The following is a 25,336-nucleotide window of genomic DNA, read 5'->3' as shown; positions in this document are numbered from 1 at the left end:
TAATTGATCGATGGTCTAAAAAAAAAAAAAAAAAAAAAAAAAAAAAAAAAAAATTCTAAAAATTAGCCAGGCATGGTGGTTCACTCCTGTAGTGTCAGCTACTCAGGAGGCTGAGGTGGGAGGATCACCTGAGTCCAGGAGGTAAAAGCTACAGTGAGCTGTGAACTTACCACTGCAATCCACCCTGAGTGACAGGGCAAGACTCTGCCTCAGAAGAAACAAACAGGCTGGGCATGGTGGCTCATACCTGTAATTCCAGCACTTTGGAAGGCCGAGGTGGGCGGATCACGAGGTCAGGAGATTGAGACCATCCTGGCTAACACGGTAAAACAACTAAAAATTCAAAAAATTAGCTGGGCGTGGTGGAGGGCGCCTGTAGTCCCAGCTACTAGGGAGGCTGAGGCAGGAGAATGGTGTGAACCCAGGAGGCGGAGCTTGCAGTGAGTGGAGATTGTGCCACTGCGCTCCAGCCTGGGCAACAGAGTGAGACTCCATCTCAAAATAAGATAAAATAAAATACAATAAAGTAAAATTAAATTAAATTAAAATAAAACTAAATTAGCTGGCCGCGGTGGGTACACCTTAATCCCAGCTACCCAGGAGGCTGAGGCTGCAGTGAGCTGAGAACACCCCACTGCACTCCAGCCTGGGTGACAGAGCGAGGCTCCAACTCAAAGAAAAAAAAAAGGCCTAAGCAGTGGCTCACGCCTGTAATCCCAACACTTTGGTAGGCCAAGGCTGGTGGATTACCTGAGGTCAGGAGTTCCAGACCAGCCTGGGAAACATAGAGAAACCCCATCTCTACTAAAAATACAAAAAATTAGCTGGGCATGGTGGCACATGCCTGTAATCCCAGCTACTTGGGAGGCTGAGGCAGGAGCATTGCTTGAACCCGGGAGGCAGAGGATGTGGTGAACCAAGATTGTGCCATTGCACTTCAGCCTGGGAAACAAGAACAAAATTCCATCTCAAAAAAAAAAAAAAAAAAAGAAAAAACAAAATCAGCTGGGTGTGGTGGCATGCGCCTGTAATCCCAGCTACTTGGGAGGCTTAGGCAGGAGAACTGCTTGAATCCGAGAGGTGGAGGTGGCAGTGTGCCAAGAACGCTCCACTGCACTCCAGCCTGGGCAACAGAGTGAGACTTTGTCTCAAAAAAACAAACAAATCGCCGGGCGTGGTGGCTCACGCCTGTAATCCCAGCACTTTGGGAGGCTGAGGCGGGTGGATCACAAGGTCAGGAGATGGAGACCATCCTGGCGAACACGCTGAAACCCCGTCTCTACTAAAAATACAAAAAAATTAGCCGGGCATGGTGGTGGGCACCTGTAGTCCCAGCTACTCGGGAGGCTGAGGCAGGAGAATGGCGTGAACCTGGAGGCGGAGCTTGCAGTAAGCTGAGATCACGCCACTGCACTCCAGCCTGGGGGACAAAGCGAGACTCCGTCTCAAACAAACAAACAAACAAACAAAAACAAAAACAAACCCTTGGAGCCAAAGTGCAAAAAGTATCTTGAGGGTACGGTGGCTCACATCCGTAATCATAAATGTAATCCCTCGGACACTTTGGGAGTCCAAGGCAGCAGCACTGGAACAGTCTCAACCACTTATCCTGTCTTCAAGTATCAACTACTTGTCCTGTCCTAGGTGACCTGGCCCTCCTGGCTGTCCAACCTCATCTCTTGCCACTCCCTCCCCTCCTCTCCAGTCGCACCAGGCACTTTCCTCCATCTGGAACATGCTGAGTCTGTTCTCACTACAGGGCGTTGTAACTGTTGCTCCTTCTATCTGGACCACTCTACTTCCTAGACCTTCCTGTGTCACATATGTGCCAGCTCAAATGTCACCTCCTCATTCACACCTTCCCTGACCACTCAGTCTAAAGTAGCTGTCTAGTGGCTCGGTCTAAAGTAGCTGTCTAGTGGCCAGGTACAGTGGCTCATGCCTGTAATCCCAGCACTTTGGGAGGCTGAGCAGGCAGATCACTTTAGGTCAGGAGTTCGAGACCAGCCTGGCCAACATGGCGAAACCCTGTCTCTACTAAAAATACAAAAATTAGCCAGAAATGGTGACATGTGCCTATAGTCCCAGCTACTCGGGAGGCTGAGGTGGTAGAATGACTTGAACCCGGGAGGCAGAGGTTGTAGTGAGCCGAGATCATGCCACCCCACATGCCAGCCTGAGCGACAGAGTCAGTCTTTATTATTTATTTATAAATAAATAAATAATTTTAATAAATATATAAATAAATTAATTAATTATAAATAAATTATTTATAAATAAATAAATAATAAAGTAGCTGTCTAGTTACCCATTTTGCCTCCTGTATTGTTTTCTTAGCACTTATCACTGCATGACATTGTCACATTTTGGTATTTGTTTACGGTCTATCTCCTTGACAAAGCACCCCTAGTCATCCCTGTTCCCATGGTACCTGGCCCAGCCCTCAATAACTATTTGTCGACTAAGTGCATGAGTGTGTCAGAGTCTGGGCTGAGAGGCCAGTCCTTCTCTGGAGGAGGAGTGAGTTCTGTGCAAACTTCACTCAAGTGGCCTACTGACCCACTTCCCCTCCACCCACACCTTCTGTCCAAGCTGTGAGGAAACAATTATTTCTTGTCCACCCAGCTATCTGTCTGTAGCATGTGGCAAGTGGGGCTTAGCCCCAATACTCTCTCATTCCCAAGGTCCAAGTGACGTGACAGACAGCTGTGGTTGAACAGCAGGCACAGCCACACCCTCAAAAACCTAGCCTCTAGCCTGCTCCACGTCTCCCTTGTTATGTGACCCTTTGACTCTGTCCTATCATTAGTAATTGTAGGATGTTAGGAGGAAATGATGGGGTATGGAGCAGGACCCAGCTGTTAGGAGTTAGTACGGGTTCCTAGGTAAATACTAGGTCAACAGCTAGGAAGAAGGTAGGTATCTCACCCACACCATGGAGTAGGCCTAGAACCAGGAATGGAAACTGTGTGGCCCGCCACTCCCCTGCCTAAAGGATGGAGTGAAATCAGCCCAGATGGCTGACCAGGACAGAATCCTTTCCTGGGGCTGTCACCTGAGGTCTAGGTGCCCACAGCACCCTAAGGGCTCCTTCCTCCTCTTTTACCTGCAGGGAGGGTTCTATAGCCACTGGGCTTCCCTGACTGGCCCAGCTGAATCCCAAGACCTGCATTCTGGTCTCTGCTCTGCACTTACTCCATATGCAACCTCCCTTTCCCCAGTGACTCAGAAGACCTCTGGGGCCCCATTCCTTCTACCCAGCTCCCATCCCTGAACTGAGCCTCAGGCTATGAACTTGATGGTCAGGTAAATATGGACTTGGCTCCCCTAATGGGGCTTGAGACCCCTAAGGGACCACTCCTGTGACCTGGCCAATACTGTTGTGACACGCTGAGATTGAGAAGAGCAGGGAATAAAGGGATGACCATGGCGTCCACAGGGTGGTGGAGGGAACACCTCCTGTGAGTCAAACACTTCTGTGTTCTCTCACTTGAGTCTCACAACAAGCCCTGTGAAGCTGGTATGATTATCTTCACTTTATAGACAAGGAAACAAAGACTCCAAGAGGTTAAGAAAGAATTTAAGACCACAAAAAGCCACCGGTATAGCTAGCATTAGAATGTTCACAAAACTGGCCGAGATGGGGCCAGCACAGTGGCTCACACTTGTAAACCCAGCACTTTGGGAGGCCAAAGCAAGTGGATCACCTAAGGTCAGGAGTTCAAGACCAGCCTGGCCAACATGATGAAACTCTGTCCCTACTAAAAATACAAAGAATTGGCCATGCGTGGTGGCAGGTGCCTGTAATCCCAGCTACTCCGGATGCTGAGGCAGGAGAATTGCTTGAACCCGGGAAGCAGAGTTTGCAGTGAGCCAGGATCGTGCCACTGCACTCCAGCCTGGGCAATGAGAGCGAAACTCCAACTCAAAAAGAAAAAAAAAAAAGAAAACTGGGCTGGGTGTGGTGGCCCACACCTGTAATCCCAGCACTTTGGGAAACCGAGGCAGATGGATCACGAGGTCAGGAGTTCAAGACCAGCCTGGCCAAGATGGCGAAACCCTGTCTCTATTAAAAATACAAAAATTTCACCTTGGGAGGCTGAAGCGGGCAGGTCATGAGGTCAGGAGATCGAGACCATCCTGGCTAACATGGTGAAACCCCGTCTCTACTGAAAATACAAAAAATTATCCGGGCGCGGTGGCAGGCACCTGTAGTCCCAGCTACTCGGGAGGCTGAGGCAGGAGAATGGCGTGAACCCGGGAGGCAGAGTTTGCAGTGAGCCGAGATTGCGCCACTGCACTCCAGCCTGGGCGACAGAGTGAGACTCCATCTCAAAAAAAAAAAAAAACAAAAAAAACACAACCACACAAAAATTTGCTGGGCGTGGTGGTGGGTGCCTGTAATCCCAGCTGCTCAGGAGGCTGAGGCAAATAATTGCTTGAACCTGGGAGGTGGAGGTTGCAGTGAGCCGAAATCACACCACGGAACTTCAGCCTGGGCCACAGAGCGAAACTCTCTCAAAAAAAAAAAAAAAAAAAAAACTGGCCAAGATGCGAACAGCTGAGAGCCAATGTGGAGTAGCAGAAAGCACCTAAGTGACAAAATCAGGTAGCACAAGAACATGTCCATACACTTCTCCACCTGCTTCAGGGACGTCCACGTTGGCCACATCGTAACAGTGGGTGAGTGCCAGCCCCTGAGCAAGACAGTGCGCTTCATCGTGTTCAAGGTCACCAAGGCCGTTGGCACCAAGAAGCAGTTCCAGAAGTTCTTTTTTTTTTTTTTTTTTGAGACGGAGTCTCGCTCTGTCGCCCAGGCTGGAGTGCAGTGGCCGGATCTCAGCTCACTGCAAGCTCCGCCTCCTGGGTTCACGCCATTCTCCCGCCTCAGCCTCCCGAGTAGCTGGGACCACAGGCGCCCGCCACCTCGCCTGGCTAATTTTTTGTATTTTTTAGTAGAGACGGGGTTTCACCGTGTTAGCCAGCATGGTCTCGATCTTCTGACCTCGTGATCCGCCCGTCTCGGCCTCCCAAAGTGCTGGGATTACAGGCTTGAGCCACCGCGCCCGGCCTGTTCCAGAAGTTCTAAGGCTGGACGTCTGCCCACTCCCCGCAATGAAATAAAGTTATTCTCATTTCCCCCACCCCCCGAAAAAAAAAAATCGGGTGGCAAGGAATGCAGCCCAGGCCTTGTCTTCCCCTACGAAATCAGCAAGCTCCATGAGCCTTAGAATGGAAGAACCTAAGCACCTACTCAGCAGGTCAAAGCACCTTTATACCTTAGAGATATCAGAATTTGCATTATCCTAGTCCTGAAACCACCTGCAAGTGGAACCAGTATCTCCACACAGAGTTCCTTCCTGGGGCAGCAAGCTTTCCAGTTTCTGCCCTGGGGAGACCCACTGGCTCTGAGGGAATCATTCGAGGTTTTAAGAAACATTTCAAAATTACCCCAGTTTACTGAGGACACTGGGGCAAACAGCCCTCAGTTCCCAGGTACCCCAGAAACCCCTCTCTCATGAGGAAAGTTCCCCATCCCCATAGCTGCCCTGTCTCCAGCCTGGGGGCTTAGGGAGCTGGCACACAGCAGGTACAGCAACAAGTGAGTAACGCCCAAGGCAGTGAAAAGAAGTTCTTGGCCACTGGTCACCCTGCAGTAGGAGCCCTGGGGTCCCTAGGCAGGCCACCCTGGGCCTCGTGTCCCTCTCCCTTGGCCACCAAGACACGTTCCCAGCCAAACCGAGACCCAAGCAAAGCATTCTGCCCAGGAAGGCACACTCCAGCTGACAGGGTGAGGAAAAAGAGCGTGAATATTATTACATGGCCTAAATCACTCCAAGGATAATCCAAACACTGCTGGCTCCCCGAGGGAGGGACTTAAGAATTCCTGCCATACATGATCAAAGGAAGAGAGAATCACAGAATCTCAAAGCCAGAAAAGGGGTAGCCAACTCAAACTGAACTGCAAACGCACAAACATCATTCTCAAATGCCCTACCAAAACATTTAAACATTAAAAAAAAAAAAAAAAAAAAAACCCAGCACCCAGCACAAGGTTCGGCTCAAACTTTTTTTTTTTTTTTTTAAGACAGAGACCTCCTTTTGTCACCCACGGTGGAGTGCAGTGGCACAACCTTGGCTCACCGCAACCTCAGTCTCCCAGGTTCAAGCGATTCTCTTGCCTCCCGAGTAGCTGGGATTACAGGTACCTGCCACCATGCCTGGCTAAGTTTTTGGAATCTTAGTAGAGATGGGGTTTTTCCATATTGGCCAGGTTGGTCTCAAACTCCTGACCTCAGATGATCCACCCACCTTGGCCTCCCAAAGTGCTGGGATTACAGGTGTGAGCCTCGTGCCCGGCCAAGAAATCATGCCCAACTTCCAATGTCCATTCTGTGGAAAGCTTTTTGGATTCACTCCCCTTACCCCAAAAGGACTATTCCTCTGTCCCGGAGGCCTCAAGGAAAATGGTCTGAATTGCATTCTAAAACAAGCACTATTGGTATTTCCAAAGTCCCTGCTGTCTCCGGCTTCCTTCTGTAAGCCCCCAGGCAATGGCCATCTGTTGAAGGAACATCCAAGGAGCCTCCTTGACCAGGTCTGCTGAACCTCCCACCTCTGTGGAGAATTCCTGTCTGGCGCCTGGGAAGATGCCCTGATGGGTACTACCACAGGAAAAATTAAAAAGTGACCATAAGAGGGTCTCAGTGAAAGGAGCAGAAGCCACAAACCCATGCTCCAGGAAGGGAATTAGAAGGTCTCGCACAGGCCAGGCACGCGGTGGCTCATGCCTGTAATCCCAGCATTGTGGGAGGCCGAGGTGGGCAGACCAAGAGTTGAAGAGATCGAGATCATCATAGCCAACATGGTGAAACCCCATCTCTACTAAAAATACAAAAATTAACTGGGCATGGTGGCGCATGCCTGTAGTCCCAGCTACTCGAGAGGCTGAGGCAGGAGAACCGCTTGAACCCGGGAGGCAGAGGTTGCAGTGAGCCGAGATCATGCCACTGCACTCTAGCCTGGGTGACAGAGTGAGACTCCATCTCAAAAAGAAGGTCACGCACAACAGACAGGGCGTGGTGGCTGTTCCCTATAATCCCAGTACTTGGGAGGTTGAGAAAGGAGGATCACCTGAGCTCAAGAATTCTGAGACCAGCCTGGGCAACACAGTGAGATCCCGTCTCTACAAAAAGTTGTATAACTTGGCCGGGCATGGTGGCTCACATCTGTAATCCCAGGACTTTGGGAGGATTACTTGAGCCCAGAGTTCAAGACCAGCCTGGGCAAGATAGTGAGACTTCTGTCTCCACAAAAACTAAAAAATAAAATATAAAGCTTAGCAGGTGTGGCCAGGCGCAATGGCTCACGCCTGTAATCCCAGAACTTTGGGAGGCTGAGCAGGCGGAACACAAGGTCAGGAGTTCGAGACCAGCCTGGCCAATATGGTGAAACCCTGTCTATACTAAAAATACAAAAATTAGCCAAGCATGGTGGCGGGAGCCTGTAGTCCCAACTACTCAGGAAGCTGAGACAGGAGAATCACTTGAACCTGGAAGGCAGAGGTTGCTGTGAGCTGAGATTGTGCCACTGCACTCCGGCCTGGGCAAGAGTGAGACTCCGTCTCAAAAATAATAATAATTAGCTGGGTGTGATGGTGAGCACCTGTAATCCCATCTACTCAGGAGGCTGAGGTGGGAGGACTGCTTGAGCCCAGGAGGTCAAGGCTGCAGTGATCCTTTTGCCTCACCTCCCAAGTAGCTGGGACTATAGGCACCCAGCACCATATCTGGCTAGTTTTTATTTATTTAATTTATTTGAAAGACAGCATCTAGCGCTGGGTGCGGTGGCTCACGCCTGTAATCCCAGCACTTTGGGAGGCTGAGGTGGGCGGATCACGAGGTCAGAAGATTGAGACCATCCTGGCTAACACGGTGAAACCCCGTCTCTACTAAAAATACAAAAAATTAGTCGGGCGTGGTGGCGGGCACTTGGAGTCCCAGCTACTTGAGAGGCTGAGGCAGGAGAATGGCATGAACCCAGGAGGCGGAGCTTGTAGTGAGCTGAGATCACGCCACTGCACTCCAGCCTGGGCGACAGAGGGAGACTCCATCTCAAAAAAAAATAAAAATAAATAAATTAAATAAATAAATAAAGACAGGGTCTCACTGTTGGTGAAAGAGTGAGACCCTATCTCATTAAAATAAAATAAAAAGGCTGCTGATGTACACTAAGAAAAATTTTAAAAAGAGAGAAAAAAGGGCCAGGCACGGTGGCTCATGCCTGCAATCCCAGCACTTTGGGAGGCCAAGGTGGGTGGATTACCTGAGGTCAGGAGTTCGAGACCAGCCTCACCAACATGGAGAAACCCCGTTTCTACTAAAAATATAAAATCAGCCAGGCATGGTGGCACATGCCTGTAATCCCAGCTACTAGGGAGGCTGAGGGAGAAGAATCGCTTGAATCCAGGAGGCGGAGGTTGCAGTGAGCCAAGATCACGCCATTGCACTCCAGCCTGGGCAACAAGAGCAAAACTCCATCTCAAATAAATAAATAAATAAATAAATAGAAAGAAAGGAAAAATGGCCAGGCACGGTGGCTCACGCTTCTAAACCCAGCACTTTGGGAAGCCAAGGTGGGCAGATCACCTGAGGTCAGGAGTTTGAGACCAGCGTGGCCAACATGGCAATACCCCATCTCTACTAGAAATATAAAAATTAGCCAGGTGTGATGGCAGGCGGGTATAATCCCAGCCACTCGGGAGGCTGACACAGGAGAAACGCTTGAACCTAGGGGGCGGGGGTTGCAGTGAGCCGAGATTGTGCCACTACACTCCAGCCTGGGCAAGAGTGACACTTCACTCCAGCCTGGGTGAAAAAAAAAAAAAAGAAAAGAAAAAAGATACCAGTGTTTCATTAAGGGAATCCTAGCTTTTTTTTTTTTTTTTTTTTAGAGACAGGGTATTGTAGAGTGTCCCCAGTCTACAGTGCAGTGGCATGATCATAGCTCACAGAACCTTGACCTCCTGCAGCCTCTTGAGCAGCTGAAACTACAGGTATACAACACCATAACCACACTAGCTATTTTTTTATTTTTCTTTTGTAGAAATGGGTATTGCAATGTTGACAAGGCTGGTTTTGAACTCCTGGCCTCAAGCGATACTCCAGCTTCGGAGCTGGTGCTGAATCCTAGAATTTTTGATATAAGGTGGCTTCTAGTTATGAATTTTTTTTTTTCCCGAGACGGAGTTTCGCTGTTGTTGCCCAGGCTGGAGTACAATGGCACCATCTCAGCTCACTGCAAACTCTACCTCCCAGGTTCAAGCGATTCTCCTGCCTCAGTCTCCAGAGTAGCTGGGATTATAGGCATCTACCACCACGCCCAGCTAATTTTTGTATTTTTAGTAGAGACAGGGTTTCTCCATGTTGGTCAGGCTGATTTCGAACTCCTGACCTCAAGTGGTCCACCCTCCTCAGCCTCCCAAAGTGTTGGGATTACAGGCGTTTTGAGCCACTGCGCCCGGCCTAGTTCCGAAATTTGAAAATTCTGTGTCTCCAGGGTGGGAAACATCAAACACCGGGCCTGCTGTGGGGTGGGGGGAGTGGGGAGGGATAGCATTAGGAGATACACCTAACGTAAATGAGGAGTTAATGGGTGCAGCACACCAACATGGCACATGTATACATATGTAACAAATCTGCACGTTGTGAACATGTACCCTAGTACTTAAAGTATTAAAAAAAAAAAAATTCTGTGTCTCCTTTTATTTTTTGAGACAGAGTCTCACTCTGTTGCCAGGCTGGAGTGCAGTGGCACAATCTTGGCTCACTGCAGCCTCCTCCCGGGTTCAAGCAATTCTCCTGCCTCAGCCTCCTAAGTAGCTGGGATTACAGGCAACCGCCACCATGCTCGGCTAATTTTTGTATTTTTAATAGAAACAGAGTTTCACTATATTGGCCAGGCTAGTCTCGAACTCCTGACCTCCTGATCCGCCCGCCTTAGCCTCCCAAAGTGCTGGAATTACAGGTGTGAGTCACCGCACCTTGACTAGTCTGTGTCTCTCTTAAGTAATTCTTCCCCTCCCAAACTACCAACTCCAAAGGCAGCAGAATAAAACAAGACATGGCTCGGAGAGAAGAGATGGGCTCAGCCAGGTGCGGTGGCTCACACCTGTAATCCTAGCACTTTAGGCAGCCGAGGCGAGTGGGTCACTTGAGGTCAGGAGTTCAAGACCAGCCTGGCCAATATGGTAAAACCCCATCTCTACTAAGAATACAAAAATTAGCCGGGTGTGGTGGTAGGCACCTGTAACCCCAGCTACTTGGGAGGCTGAGGCAGGAGAATCGCTTGAACCCAGGAGGCGGAGATTGCAGTGAGCCAAGAAGGCGCCACTGCACTCCAGCCTGGGCAACAGAGCAAGACTCTGGCTCAAAAAAAACTGATAGGCAGGCCGGGCGCGGTGGCTCAAGCCTGTAATCCCAGCACTTTGGGAGGCCGAGACGGGCGGATCACGAGGTCAGGAGATCGAGACCATCCTGGCTGACACAGTGAAACCCCGTCTCTACTAAAAAATACAAAAAAAAAAACTTAGCCGGGCGAGGTGGCGGGCGCCTGTAGTCCCAGCTACTCGGGAGGCTGAGGCAGGAGAATGGCGTGAACCCGGGAGGTGGAGCTTGCAGTGAGCTGAGATTCGGCCACTGCACTCCAGCCTGGGCGACAGAGCGAGACTCCGTCTCAAAAAAAAAAAAAAAAAAAAAAAACTGATAGGCAGATAGGCCTCTACACATGAAAGGACATAATTTTGAGCTAATTGAGAACTGAAGCACCTTAATATCCCGCCTCATCCTTGTGCAGCCAAATCCCAACCACCGCATGCCAGGTCCCACTTCCAAGTCAGCCTTACATGAACAGAGGATGCAGATAGATCCCCGAGAACCTCAGGGTACTTCTCTTATATCTGAGACCTAGATGGCCTGCCAAGTTCCAGAAACGTTAACAAATTATCAGGATCAGGATGCCTAGCGATGGCTAGCTGACCTCAGACAAAGAAGTTACAGGGAACTTCTAGAGGTTGGAATGAGAGGGAGGCACCTGGATTCCTCCTACTCTTGAGTAACCTCGGAGAAGGAAAAGTATCTTTTTCACCCTGAAAAAAACCCTTGTGATCACTGGGCAATTGTTCATGTCTGTAATCCCAGCACTTTGGGAGGCTGAGGTGGGAGTATCACTTGAACTCAGGAGTTTGAGACCAGCCTGGGCAATATATGGAGATCACATCACTACAAAAAATAAAAATAAAAATAAAATTAGGCTGGGATCAGTGGCTCACGCCCGTAATCCCAGCACTTTGGGGAGGCCAAGGCAGGTGGATCACCTGAGGTCAGGAGTTCAAGACTAGCCTGACCAATATGGTGAAACCTCATCTCTATTAAAATTACAAAAATAGCCAGGCATGGTGGCGTGCCCCTGTAGTCCCAGCTACTCGGGAGGCTGAGGCAGGAGAGTCGCTTGAACCCCGGAGGCGGAGGTTGCAGTGAGCTGAGATCGTGCCATTGCACTCCAGCCTGGGCGAAAGACCAAGACTCCGTCTAATAAATAAATAAATAAATAAATAAATAAATAAAATAAAAAATAAAAAATTTGCCAGAGTACTAATACATGCCTGTAGTCCCAGCTACTTGGGAGACTGAAAGGGAGGATTACTTGAGCTCGGGAGGTCGAGGCTACAGTCGGCCACGACTGAGCCACTGCACTCCAACCTGGAGGGTGAAGCAATATCTTACCTCAAAAAAACAAAAACAGGCCAGGCGTGGTGGCTCACCCTGTAATCTCAACACTTTAGGAGGCCAAGGCAGGTGGATCACCTGAGGCCAGGAGTTCGACCAGCCTGACAAATATGGTGAAACCCCATCTCTAATAAAAATACAGAAATTAGCCAGGTGTGGTGGTATGCACCTGTAGTTCCAGCTACTCGGGAGGCTGAGGCAGGAGAATTGTTTGAACCCAGGAGGCAGAGGTTGCAGTGGGCCGAGATCGCACCACAGCACTCCAGTCTCGGTGACGGAGAGAGACTCTGTCTCCAAAGAAACAAACAAAAACAAAAAAACAAAAAAAAACCTCTCCTGGTCAAGCCACCCAGGGCCACGAAATACGCAAACTAAGCCAGAGCCATAAGCCAGCTCACCTGAAATCTGTGTCCTAGAAAGTACCAATCCAGACAATCTACGGAGAGTCTTGAAATAACTGCTTCTAGTTCTAGATTTCACCTCATTGTCCTGTGGGTAGTCCCTTTTGGATGAACCTGATTTCCATGTCCTCATGGGCCAGAATATGGACTAGGAAAGTTAAATCCAAAGAGAAGGCAGGGTTTGATAAGATCTGAGCAGCATCCTTGCCTGTTCTTCCTGACCAGGGAAAATAACTAGGCAGAGCAATTCATATGCAAGAAAACTTCTAAGTCAAGAGTACTTGGAGGCTGGGCGCGGTGGCCTAAGCCTGTAATCCCAGCACTTTGGGAGGCCGAGACGGGTAGATCACGAGGTCAGGAGATCGAGACAATCCTGGCTAACATGGTGAAACCCCGTCTCTACTAAAAAATACAAAAAACTAGCCGGGCGAGGTGGCGGGCGCCTGTAGTCCCAGCTACTCGGGAGGCTGAGGTAGGAGAATGGCGTGAACCCGGGAGGCGGAGCTTGCAGTGAGCCGAGATCTGGCCACTGCACTCCAGCCTGGGTGACAGAGCAAGACTCCGTCTCAAAAAAAAAAAAAAAGAGTACTTGGAAGAAGTGACCAGAAATGACCAGAAAAACATTACATGGGAAAATACTCAAGGGGGAAGAAAAAAAAATGTAGGGGCAGTTGCTTTCTTCACCTTGGGTCTCAATCAGCCCTCCTAAGAGCCCTGATATTCTGCTTGCTGCTGAGGCCAGGGCTGCAGAGACTGAGCTGCTGCTTTTTTTTTTTTTTTTTTTTTTTTTTGAGACTGAGTCTTGCTCTGTTGCCCAGACTGGAGTGCAGTGGCATGCTCTCTGCTCACTGCAACTTCTGCCTCCCGGATTCAAGCGATTCTCCTGCCTCAACCTCCCGAGTAGCTAGCTGGGTTTACAGGTGCGCGCCACCATACCCAGCTTTTTTTTTTTTTTAGACAGAGTCTTGCCCTGTCACCCAGGCTGGAGTGCAGTGGCGTGATCTCAGCTCACTGCGATCTCCACCTCCCGGGTTCAAGCAATTCTCCTGCCTCAGTCTCCTGAGTAGCTATCATTACAGACATGCACCACCACGTCCAGCTAATTTTTGTATTTTTAGTAGAGATGCGCTTTCGCCATGTTGGCCATGCTGGTCTGGAACTCTTGACCTCAGGTGATCCGCTGGCCTTGGCCTCCCAAAGTTCTGGGATTGCAGGCGTGAGCCACCGCGCCAGGCCTGAGCTGCTTCTTTAGTCTCTGGAAAGACTGCAGCTCAGAGAAATCAAGGCTTTACATGCCATCTCTCCCCTAGTCCCAAGGTCTTCTCTGGACTGGTTCCTAAATTTACCATCTCTCAATCAGAAGCGCCTTGACAAAGGCTATCAGGATAGTATTCTCCGGTCAAAGATAACCCTTCTCCCAGAACTCAGTAGGGTCTCTGATGGCAGCAGTAAGGGCAATTTCATAAAGCAACCACGTTCCTGCCTGTTTATAGGCGGCTCCAGTTGTTGGGAAGTGAGCAAGCAAGTGAGGAAAGCCAGACTTTCTGCAGCTTCCAGCCCTAGTTCTGCCGCCCAGGCTTCGGAAGGGCCCTACAAAGTCTGAAATCTACATGCTCCACATAGAGGCCCCTTCCAGCCCAGGTTTTGGTTTAGCACTAGGCTCAAGAACCTCAGGCCTGAATTCTACTTTCCCGTGCATTAAGTCCCACCTTAACATCCCATTCTTATGAAGTCATCCTGCGGGGCAATTCTATAGTTGCCGCTGGGGCCTGATCACTGATAGAGAAGGGCGTGGGCTGGGCCTACCCGCCAGGAGCCGCCTCACCCCATCAGGCCCAGCCAGGGGTAAAGTCTCCTGTGGAATCCCCTCCCGCCCCATATTCCCTGACCCTGCCCTCCCTGCGAGAACTCTAGTACGGGCTCCACAGAGCGAGCGGTAAGAAACGTACACTCCCGAGGGGCAGACAAGCAGGGGGCGTTCACCTACACCCCGGCCGGGCTATGGTCGGGAACAGGGTGAGGGGCCCAAGCCCCGGCTGCGGCAGGCGGGCGCCCTTACCCATGCTGACTCTGGAGCGGGCCGGGTGGCGCTGCCCATCCCCGGATCCTTCGTAGGTGGGTAGCAGGACGTGGGACTGGGGTCTGCCCGCTAGCCAGCCTGCAGAGCTTGCGGGGCTAGCGCAGGCCGGGCCAGGCTAGACGGGGCGGGGCCCTAAGGCCCCATCCGGATGGTCCCGACTAGAGAAAAAGGCCCGGCCATGGCGCAGGCCAGTGCATCAGCCACCAGCACGGTACGGCCCAGATAGGCGCCTGGCTGGCTCTCTCTGCGTTCCCCCCGGCCGCCGCCTCACAGGACCGGCGGGAGGCGGAGCCGCGCTCGACACATGGCCCGGGCCCCGCGCGGCTTCGGGCCGCCGGGGGGGGGGGGAGGGGAGGGGCCGCCCGGGGACTCTCAGCGGAGCCTCCCGGCAGCCCAGAGAGCGGCTCCTGCGGCCCAGCCCCCGCCCCGGCGTGCTGGCCCCGACACTCACCCGAGGGGCTGGCACGATGGCGGCAGCGGCGGCGGCAACCCAGCGCGGTCTGCGACCGACTGTCCCTTCCCCCCTGCCTTCCTTCGCCCGCCCCGCTGCACTCTGGGAGACGCAGTCCCACCGCCCCCCCTTTCCGGCATGAGCACGCTAAGAGAAAACTACAATTCCCGGTGTGCTATGCGCGGAGGCCCAGACACGGCCCGCAGCGCGGGAGGTGAGGCTAAGCCAGGGAGGGAGGCTGCCGGGGCAAGCCCCTGAGAATTGTGGTCTAGTGGAAGCCTCTGGAACACTGGAGGTTGGCGCCAGGCTAGGGTCAGGGCTCAGTTGTTGCCTGGTCTCAGCTGGCTCGGCCCCGCCCGGTCTGTGCACTGGGGTGGGGGTTGGCCCCGCCTCCGTGGGAGCCCAGCCCGGCCCCAAGCTGGCCCAGCTGCCCCTCCCTGGGCCCCTGGGCCGTTTCCGCTCACGAAACCCCTTCCCCTTGGGGCTATGGCTGCCGCTGCCGCTCTTCGGAGCTGTGTGGCCTTAACCATCCCGGGCGGAACGGAAAGCTCTTACAATTCCAACATTCGTTCGCCTGCCCCTGGGCGAGCTGGGCCCAAAGCTGGTTTCGAGCAGGCTAGGCTGTTCTTGGGCCGGAGACTCAGATGTCCCTCAGGTGGGGCTTGGCTGGAGAGGTTACCCTCAAATTTCTACAGTCAGGGGTCCCCAAAACATTCTGTAAGGTTTTTTTGCAGCAGACAGAGAAGCTAAGTGTTTCATTTTTATTAATGAGGAAAGAAATAACTGACTTACCCAAAATTTCCCTGTGATTTAAGTGACCAGATTGTAAATAGTTCTCTTCCTACCCATTGCCCTTTCCTTTCAACGCCCATTTCATTGTTTCCTTGGTAACACAAACATTTGTGGTAAGGCCAGTCTTAGGTCAGACCTGTGCTTGGCAAAGAGATCTGCAGCCAACCTGGGGTACCACAGGTAAGGGAAATGGCTGCAAGGCCTCTCCAGGCAACTCCTAGCCTTCCCTCCTGGCCGGAGATCTCTCAGTACTCATGTTCTTCCAGAAGAGTTTTGCACCTTTACCCACCCCTAGGCTACCCCTCCAAGAGATGACTGGTAAGACCGGACCACGCTTGTTTTTAAAATCTCAGGTCTGTCAGCATTACACTTTGCCAGACTAGATGCTTACTACTCAGCTAGTGAGAACTCTGCATTGCCCCGCTTGTACATCTGCATCTGGGATCTCCATTGCTCTGTGAACTGTCTTCTTCTCCCTAAGAAGCCAAAACACTGCCCATAACCTCCAAACACCAGAGAGGGTCCAGGGAGTACTGCTGAGAGCCTCAAGGGAGCCAAGGCAGAAACAGCAGAAGTCCCTTCAATAAACAGGAGCTCAAGGATGCACTGAAGAGCATGGCTACAGCCTGGAAAAGGCCTCGCTCCAAGGAAGGAAACTGGGAAGATGAGAGACTGGCCCAATAGGAGCAACAAAGGGCACTGCTGTGCTTCCACCACCTGATTACCAGCCAGATCTAACCCTAGGAAGGCAGAGTTCCAGTCCATCCCCCAACCAGGCACCCACACAACCTATGTCTCACCCCTTCTTCCCCACCAGACTTCTTTCCCAACTCAGTGCTAAGGGACTAGAAGGGAAACAGAGACTTGAGTTTTAGGACCATTCCAGCATGTTGCCACAGGCAAGTCCCCAGGCAAATGGCTTTGTCCATAAGTAACAGAAGGGAGTCATATTTTATGGGGTCTGAAAGTCTCTATTTGTACCCCACCACCCACAGTAAACCCATAGCTTTAAAGGCATTCACTTTGAGACACTGGCTTTGAGCTAAATTACTTGGAGCTACAGACAAAAACAATGTCATCCTTGCCCCTTTGATATCCAATTTAAGAAAAGATAGAAGCTGGGCAGGTGGCTCACACCTGTAATCTCAGCACTTTGGGAGGCAGAGGCAGGCAGATCACCTGAGGTCAGGAGTTCGAGACCAGCCTGGCCAACATGGTGAAATCCTGTCTCTACTGAAAATACAAAAATCAGCCAGATGTGGTGGCCGGCGCCTGTAATCCCAGCTACTCGGGAGGGTGAGGCAGGAGAATCGCGTGAACCCAGGAGGCAGAGGTTGCAGTGAGCTGAGATCATACCATTGCACTCCAGCCTGGGCAACATGAGCAAAGCTCCATCTCAAAAAAAAAAAAAGAAAAAAAAATAGAGGCAGCCAAGAAAATGAGTCAAGGGATCACACCTCCCAACTTCTTAATGCTCTCTGTGGATACAGATCTGTCACACCAAAGGTGTACCAAGGCCAAGGTATCTATACAAGAGTCCTTGTGCCTGAAGAAGCTTTGGCTAGCTCCAGCTGTGGTCTTACTGGTTCGTAGAGTAACTGCATGCACATGCATACCAGAGGCTGTGCTAAGCCTAAGGGATGTCATGGTGAGCAAAATTCAATCCCAGCTGAGAATTCAAAACCCTCAGAGGCGAACTATCACAATATAGTTTAGTTACCAGTTGGTCCTTCTTGTTGAAAGGATACAGGGAGATAACCCACGGACAAACTGGGCCCATTTGGTGCAGTTTCCAAACTCTTTAGGGTGAGCTGGGCCAGGAACTCTGTAAGGACCTTGTAAGGCCAGGATCCATGTGCTTAGGGTCCATTTTTGGAAAAACCTGGTCACTGAAGCATCTCTACTTTCAGGGTCAGCCTGGTCTTTCAAATAGGCTGAGGCCTATTTCCCCATGTTTCAAGGACATTTAACTATGTTTTTGTAAAAATAAAATGGCGAGACCCAAATAAAAACCTTACTTTTTGTTTAATTTGTTTTGCCAAACAAACACAGTGAAAACTTTAGTCTGACTAATTGTACAGAAAATAGAATTTGTAACCAGTAGCAAACAAAACAGGATAAACCTAAGTCCCTGGCAAGCTGGATCTCCATCAGCAGGTCATCCAGATCCCCTTGTAAATGGTCTCCTGGGAAAATAAATCCTAGGAGGCAGAGGCACAGATTTACCAGTCCCCATCAGAATCACAGGCTGCACCTGGGAAGGAAAAGCATGAAAAGGAGAACTGATGTTACTTGCATCTCTTATCACTACACACATTAGAGTTGTCTGACTGCTGACCAACCTTAAGGTATGGTTTATCCCAAACTCATAGTCCCTGGACATATCACCTGCATCCCTAGAGGGTAAGTTTCAAGTTCAGTGGTTCTGAAGCCTCTGCTTAACCAGAATCTGCAACAATAACTGGGGAAGAAGGGTAGACAAAGTCATAATTGCTGGTGTCACCAGGGCAGAGTCTAAGGCCCCAGCTTCCACTTCAGGAGGAAACAGTTGAGGATGCCAGGTCACCAGCAAGAGAGTCCAGCTGCCTTAAGCCTCAGTACTGTCAACCAGTGCCCCAGGAGTATAGAGGAGTTCAACAATGGCCTGCAGTCCCCTGGCTGGATGGGGTCTGGGAGTCCAGCAGGCCGCCGGGGCACCAGTTCACATTCCGTGCTTCTTGCGGATGACAGCCATGGCAAGCAGCCGATCCTTCTCGCGCAGTTCTTCGCGCAGCTTGGCCTCGGTGAGACGCAGGTGGCGAATGCTGCCTTTCATCTCTTTCATCTTCACTTCCATCAGCGCCAGGATGTCCCGCTGCTCATTCAGCTTGCGCAGGAGCTCCTCCTCCGTGGTGCCTGACGACAAGGAGTACGAATGGTCGGAGCCAGTATCAGGGAAACCCTCTTCTCCTACCACCACCAACTGGGGGCCCATAGGGCACTCGGCAGCCTCCAGCCCTGCGGTAGCAGCCTGTAACTCCGACGCGGCGGCCGCAGCGGCTGCGCCCTCTGTGGCTGCAAACTCAACTTGCACTGTAAGATCGATGGGCTTCACGTCTTCTCCAGTGGGAGTGATGGGCGCCGGCGGCACGGATCCCGGAGCCTGACTGCTGTCTACAGCGGCCTGAAGGGTAAGAAGCACGGCCGCGGAAGCAGACACCAGGTTGGGCTGCAGCTGGGAAGTCTGGGCAGTGGAGGCAGAGGGTGACGGCTGCTGCTGTTGCTGCTGCTGCTGCTGCTGCTGCTGCTGCTGCTGCTGTTGTTGTTGCTGCTGCTGCTGCTGCTGCCTGCGGCGGGCGGCCGCGGCCCCAGCGGGTCTGCGCGCTACTTTGCGCTCATTGACGCCGCGCAGCGGAAAGATGGTGGGGACGCGTACCGTGTAGGTCTTGCGGCCGCCCTGGAAGTGAACGCTGCAGAGACGGTGGCCTGTGGTGGGCTGGAAGGTGGAGAAGCACCCACTGACGCCGGCACGCGACACGTTCTTGAGCCAGAGGCGCCGCAACTCAGCGTCCTTTGGAAACGTGTAGAAGTGCAGCGCCTTGTCCCGGTGCGAGTTGTTGTAGCAGCCTGGCACGCAGCACGTAAAGCCAGGCATGGCTGCGCCGCGCGGCCCGGCCCGGCCCACCGGCCTCCTGCGCCCTTCGACGGCCCAGTGGCTCCGCCGCCGCCCGCCCCTCGACGGGCGGCGCCGCGCGAGGCCTTGGGTGGTATCCCACCACTGCCGCTAGGCGCAGCCGGCCCGCCCGGCGCCCCGTGCCCAGAATACGCTTCCTGCCGGCCCGCGCCGCGCCGCCCGCCTGGCTGCCCGCCTGCGCTCGGGAGTCGGCCCCGGGGACGCCGCGAAGGACCGCCTGAGAAAGAGACTACGCCCCCCACAATGCCCCGCGCCAGGAGCCGCTCACTTCCGGGGCGGGTGTGTGCGGATTCCGGCCGCCTTCCAAGGCACGGCGCCAGCCTCCGAAGAGCGGATTCTTTCTCCAGCCCGGCTTGTCCCCGGCGGGCGAGAGAGGCGTATTAGGTTGGAACGCTGTCGCCTGGACTGCTGCTTACAAGGACCCGAATCCTGATAGGGGCGTGGAGAGGGGCGGTGCGCGCCTCACCGGTGCGCAAGCGCGGTAGGTATATGCCCACGGAGACTACAAATCCCGTGATGCCTCGCCCTGAACTGGGTGCCTGCGACCCGAAGCGCCGCCTAAGGGAAAGATCGAGTTACTGCGGACCAGTATTTGGGCGAGGTTGTGCTGTTTGCCAGAACCAGTCCCCCAGCCCTGAGCGCCTTTGAGTCGACGGCATTGCTGCAGCAGAGGGAGACGAAACCTGGGCCTCGGCGCCCCGAAGGGTCTCAGGAGCCCCTTTGTCTGCGTTGGGGACTCTCTCCTGATTCAGCTGCTGCCTGCGTTGACTCCCTGACCTAAACAAAGTCTCCAGTAGACGCCTACTATGTGGCTGACCCAGTGCACGGAGTTTCCGGGAGTCGGACCGACTGGGCTCCTCTCTTGGAGCCTGACTGCCTAGACGGATGAGCCTCTGTCTTTTGGATAATAGATCTGAGTGCACGCGAATGGATGTCTACTCACAGAAAGTAATCGCTCTAAAGGAATGAACAGGAGAGCAGAGAAATGGGAGCGGGGGAGGGGGTGGCCAGGAATAAAGAACGAAAGCTTGGGTAGGGAGAAGTACCCAGTTCGTGTCCCGGGAACCAGTCTGTAAGGCCACATGGCAGAAAAGAGCTAGGCTCCGCCCTTAAAGAACCTGGAAGCGGGTGGGCCGGGTAGACCAAGCGTAGGAAAATACCAAACTGGGACATGTTAAGGATTTGGGGTTTTATTCTGCAGGCCACACTGAGAGCTATTAAAGGATTTAATGCGAAAGGATTTGCATTGTAACAATACACCTCCCCCCTACCTCAACTTATTTGAGGGAAATTTTTTTTTTTTTTTTTTTTTTGAGACGGAGTCTCACTCTGTAGCCCAGGCTAGAGTGCAGTGGCCGGATCTCAGCTCACTGCAAGCTCCGCCTCCCGGGTTCACGCCATTCTCCGGCCTCAGCCTCCCGAGTAGCTGGGACTACAGGCACCCGCCACCTCGCCCGGCTAGTTTTTTGTATTTTTTAGTAGAGACGGGGTTTCACCGTGTTAGCCAGGATGGTCTCGATCTCCTGACCTCGTGATCCACCCGTCTCGGCCTCCCAAAGTGCTGGGATTACAGGCTTGAGCCACCGCGCCCGGCCTTGAGGGAAATTTTTGTGTGTGTGTGTGTAAAGGAGTCTCACTCTGTCGCCAGGTTGGAGTGCAGTGGTGAGATCTCGGCTCACAGCAACGTTCGCCTCCTGGGTTCAAGCAATTCTCCTGCCTCAGCCTCGCGAGTAGCTGGGACGACAGGTGCACGCCGCTATGCCCGGCTATTTTTTTTTTTTTTTTTTTTTTTCAGTAGAGAAGTGGTTTCACCATGTTTCCCAGGCTGGTCTCGAACTCCTGAGCTCAGGCAATCCGCCCGCCTCGGCCTCCCAAGGTGCTAGGATTACAGGCGTGAGCTAGTATCACAGCGCCTGGCCGGGGGAAAATGTTTTAAAGAACACAAAATGTTGTGGAAAGCCAGGGAGGGGCCAGGCAGTCCTTCAGGGGAATTACCTGCAAACTAGCCCTCCTCTGCCGAGTTCTTCCTTCTCCCAATTTTTTAAAAACTTATTTTTGGTTCGGGGGTACGTGTGAAGATATATTGCATAGGGGAAGTCGTGTCACTGCGATTTGTTGTACAGATTATTTCATCACCCAGGTATTAAGCCCAGTACCCAATAGTTATCTTTTCTGCTCCTCTCTCTCCTCCCACCCCCCTCCCTCAAGTAGACCCCAGTGTCTGTTGTTCCTTTCTTTGTGTTCATGAGTTCTCATCATTTAACTCACACTTGTGAGAATATGTGGTATTTGGTTTTCTGTTCCTTCATTAGTTTGCTAAGGATAACGGCCCCCAGCTCTATCCATATTCCCACAAAAGACATGATCGTGGTCTCCTCCCAATTTTTCTTGTCTTTCTTTACCCTTTCACCTAACTCTCACTCCTCATTTTTTCTCTCCTGGTAGCAGGTCACAGGCATGAAATGGAAACCTAATATACATTATTTCTAATTATAGTATTTGACATAAAAACAAAATAGGGCCGGATGCGGTGGCTCACGCCTGTAATCCCAGCATTTTGGGAGGCCGTGGCGGGCGGATCACGAGGTCAGGAATTTGAGACCAGCCTGGCTGATATAGTGAAACCCCGTCTCTACTAAAAATACAAAAAAATTAGCCGGGCGTTGTCTCGGGCACCTGTAATCCCAGCTACTCGAGAGGCTGAGGCAGGAGAATTGCTTGAACCTAGGAGGTTGAGGTTGCAGTGAGCCGAGATCACACCACTGCACTCCAGCCCAGGTGACAGTGTGAGACTCTGTCTCAAAAAAAAAAAAAAAAAAAAGCTGTGCTTGGTGTCTCAGGACTGTAATCCCAGCACTTTGGGAGGCCATAGCAGGCGGATTACTTGAGGTCAGGAGTTCGAGACCAGTCTGGCCGACATTATGAAACTCTGTCTCTACTAAAAATATAGATCCAGAAATCCAGAAAAAATCCAGAAATGCATTCTCTACTATGTGTAGCCCCTGGTAAAAGATATGCATTCATTTGGGTGAATCATTTATACAACAGTATAAACATGAACACACATATTATGTGTTTATTTATGTATTTATTTGAGACAGAGTTTCGTTCTTGTTGCTCAGGCTGGAGTGCAGTGGTGTGATCTCGGCTCACTGCAACCTCCACCTCCTGGGTTCAAGAGAGTCTCCTGCCTCAGCCTCCCAAGTAGCTGGGATTACAGGCGCCGGGCACCACGCACAGCTAATTTTGTGTATTTTTAGTAAAGACAGGGTTTCACCATGTTGGACTGGCTGGTCTAGAACTCCTGACCTCAGGTGATCCACCCACCTTGGCCTCCCAAAGTGCTGGGATTACAGGCGTGAGCCACCACGCCCAGCCTATTTATTTATTTATTTATTTTTAATTTTTATTTTTCTTAGAGGATGTCTCACTCTGTTGCCCAGGCTGGAGTGCAGTGGTGCAATCTTGGCTCACTGCAACCTCCGCCTCCTGGGTTCAAGCAATTCTCCTGCCTTAGCCTCCCAGGTAGCTGGGATTACAGGCACGCGCCACCACGCCCAGCTAATTTTTGTTTTGTGGTTTTTTGTTTTTTGTTTTTTTAGGTGGAGTTTTGTTCTTGGTCAGGCTGGAGTGAAGTGGCAGGATATAGGCTCACTGCAACCTCTGCTTCCCGGATTCAAGCAATTCTCCTGCCTCAGCCTCCCAAGAGCTGGTAGTATTATAGGTGCCCACCACCATGCCCGACTAATTTTTGTATTTTTGTAGAGCGGGGATTTCCTCATGTTAGTCAGGTTTGGTCTCAAACTCCTGACCTCATGCGATCCACCCATCTCAGCCTCCCAAAGTGCTGGGATTACAGGTGTGAGCCACTGCACTTGACCTAATTTTTGTATTATTAGAAGAAACAGAGTTTCAACATGTTGGGCAGGCTCGTCTGAAACTTCTGACCTCAGGTGATCTGGCCACCTTGGCCTCCTAAAGTGCTGGGATTACAAGCGTGAGCCACTGCACCTGGCCTATATTACATGTTTAAATTTTTTTTTTTTCTTTTTTGAGACAGTCTTGCACTCGCACTGTCACCCGGGCTGGAGTGCAGTGGCACAGTCTCGGCTCAGTGTAATCTCTGCCTCCCGGGTTCACTCGATTTTCCTGCCTCAGCCTCCTGAGTAGGTGGAATTACAGGCGCACACCACCACACTTGACTAATTTTTTGTATTTTTCGTAGAGACAGGGTTTCATTATGTTGGCCAGACTCGCCTCGACCTCCTGACTTCATGATCCACCTACCTCAGCCTCCCAAAATGCTGGAATTACAGGTGTGAGCCACCACACTTGGCCTTTTTTTTTTTTTTTTTTTTTGAGACAGACTCTTGCTTTGTCACCCAGGCTGGAGTGCAATGGCACGATCTCGGCTCACAGCAACCTTCATCTTCCGGGTTCAAGCCATTCTCCTGTCTCAGTCTCCCAAGTAGCTGGGACTACAGGCATGTGCACCATGCCTGGCTAATTTTTGTGATTTTAGTAAAGATGGGGTTTCATGTTGTCCAGGCTGGTCTCGAACTCCTAACCTCAGGTGATCAGCCTGCCTTGGCCTCCCAAAGTGCTGGGATTACAGGCATGAGCTACCGTGCCTGGCCATGTTTAAATTTTTTTTTTTTTTTTTTTTTTTTTTTTTTTTTTTTTGAGACGGAGTCTCGCTCTGTCGCCCGGGCTGGAGTGCAGTGGCCGGATCTCAGCTCACTGCAAGCTCCGCCTCCCGGGTTCACGCCATTCTCCGGCCTCAGCCTCCTGAGTAGCTGGGACTACAGACGCCCGCCACCTCGCCCGGCTAGTTTTTTTTTGTATTTCTTAATAGAGACGGGGTTTCACCATGTTAGCCAGGATGGTCTCGATCTCCTGACCTCGTGATCCGCGCGTCTCGGCCTCCCAAAGTGCTGGGATTACAGGCTTGAGCCACCGCGCCCGGCCTTAAATTTTTATCTCACTGGATTTCCATCCCCAGTGCACATTTTGGATTGGAACTCAGTATCAGTGGCTCAAATTTGTAATGCAGTTTTAAAGTCATTCTGAAAATTCAAATTAAATGTTGTTTCTTCACCCTTGCCAACAATTCTATAAGCCACATAATATGCTATGATAAAACCATTTCTACTTAAACAAGCAAAAGTGGATTATGTTTTCTGCTAGCATACTATGACTTATAAAATTAAGTTTTACATTTTCAGAGAGAACAAGTCGTTTCTAGGTGATTCTTCCTGACTCTTGTAATCTGATCATGTTGTATTTCATGCAGGCCTTTGGCAGCCTAAATGTATTTGCTTTTAGTCTCCCACCCACAGAAGGCTCCCTGAATTAACATCTTTTTGGGAGGGAAGGAGCACAGGGTATCCAAGTAACTTATTTAGCAGGATGTTGAATGATTAAAGACTGGCTAATGTCTATTAATTATATGTATTTATATATATATATATATATATAGAGCTCTATTTTCTTCACAAATGTCCTTCTAAAATATATATATTTTTAATAGGCATTAGCCAGTCTACCCATGCAGCATCCATCTTTATGCTTATCATGCTGTGGGGACATGATGGCTGCTATGCCTTCAGCTTCACTCTAGGTAGAGGAGAAGCAATATGGTCAACAGGGAAAGGGAACACATCAGTTGAATCTCTTGTTTGCCTTTTCTCCTTCCTGGGAGCTCCCACCTGCTTACCTGTCCCCTCCCACTGACATCTAATTGATCAGGACTTGGCTTTTCCTAGTCTAGCTGCAAAGAAGATTGTAAAATTTAAGTAGTTTTTTAAAATGCATTTATTGACCTAAACAGATCAAGTAAAGAAGAGTGGAATACATATTGGAGTGGCAGTGAATGCACTGTATCAAATAATTCATTTTAGGTTGTGAAAAGCAGGTTCTAGTTCTTTTCACATCTCTTTCTGATTTCTTTATTAATTTCCTTTCTACTATGTGCACTTCCTTTTTGAAAAAAATCTAAGCTAGTGTTTCCGCGGCTATTTTGTTTATAATAAAATTAACACAATCAAAACCTGTATTTGTGTTCCAGATTATTTATTGCTTCATAGTGTATTCAGAAGGATAAAAAAATTTAAGGAACATGGGAAAGGTGAAGAGAGGACATGAGGAAGTAGA

At 50.9% G+C, this 25,336-nt stretch overlaps 3 protein-coding genes across 11 annotated transcripts in view; 1 reads left to right on the top strand and 2 right to left on the bottom strand.

Annotated features, from left to right (window-relative positions):
• The window catches only part of NUTF2 (nuclear transport factor 2), a 27,834-nt gene extending 12,862 nt beyond the window's left edge, over nt 1-14,972 (bottom strand). For 2 of the 7 annotated variants that reach the window (XM_025370277.1, XM_025370271.1), the window contains exon 1: nt 14,719-14,972. The gene's annotated coding sequence lies outside the window, so the exon portion shown is untranslated. Of the gene's footprint in view, nt 1-14,136 lie in introns of all 7 variants that reach the window. The other 5 variants (XM_025370273.1, XM_025370272.1, XM_025370276.1 and 2 more) reach the window with 4 other exon arrangements.
• CENPT (centromere protein T) overlaps nt 14,011-25,336 on the top strand; it is a 21,929-nt gene continuing 10,603 nt past the window's right edge. The window contains exon 1 of the mRNA XM_025370232.1: nt 14,011-14,123. The gene's annotated coding sequence lies outside the window, so the exon portion shown is untranslated. The remainder of the gene's footprint in view (nt 14,124-25,336) is intronic.
• On the bottom strand, nt 17,517-19,611 carry THAP11 (THAP domain containing 11). Of its 3 annotated transcripts, none has more exons than XM_025370257.1 (2): nt 18,299-19,611; nt 17,517-17,724 (listed from the first exon to the last, which is right to left on the bottom strand). In XM_025370257.1, exons 1-2 carry the CDS (start codon nt 19,142-19,144, stop codon nt 17,536-17,538), a joined length of 1,035 nt encoding a protein of 344 aa, XP_025226042.1. In that variant the 5' UTR covers nt 19,145-19,611; the 3' UTR covers nt 17,517-17,535. The 3 variants fall into 3 exon arrangements, 2 of the variants coding, with proteins under 2 accessions (XP_025226042.1, XP_025226043.1); XR_003117040.1 differs by having other exon boundaries at nt 17,648-17,724; nt 18,140-19,611; XM_025370258.1 differs by having other exon boundaries at nt 17,517-19,611.

This window comes from Theropithecus gelada, chromosome 20, assembly GCF_003255815.1.
Source record: "Theropithecus gelada isolate Dixy chromosome 20, Tgel_1.0, whole genome shotgun sequence".
In the NCBI taxonomy this organism is placed as follows: domain Eukaryota; kingdom Metazoa; phylum Chordata; class Mammalia; order Primates; family Cercopithecidae; genus Theropithecus; species Theropithecus gelada.
Note: the sequence above shows the minus strand (reverse complement) of the source record. Positions and strands in the feature narration are given on the sequence as shown.

What these genes read in the sequence shown, in the direction of transcription:
- THAP11 (XM_025370257.1), bottom strand. Translation starts at nt 19,144, where the DNA reads ATGCCTGGCTTTACGTGCTGCGTGCCAGGCTGCTACAACAACTCGCAC. An exon ending in GCAGCATTCGCCACCTGCGT is followed by an intron (nt 17,725 to 18,298) that starts CTCACCGAGGCC and finishes GTAAATCTGTGC; the next exon opens with CTCTGCCTCCTAGGATTTAT.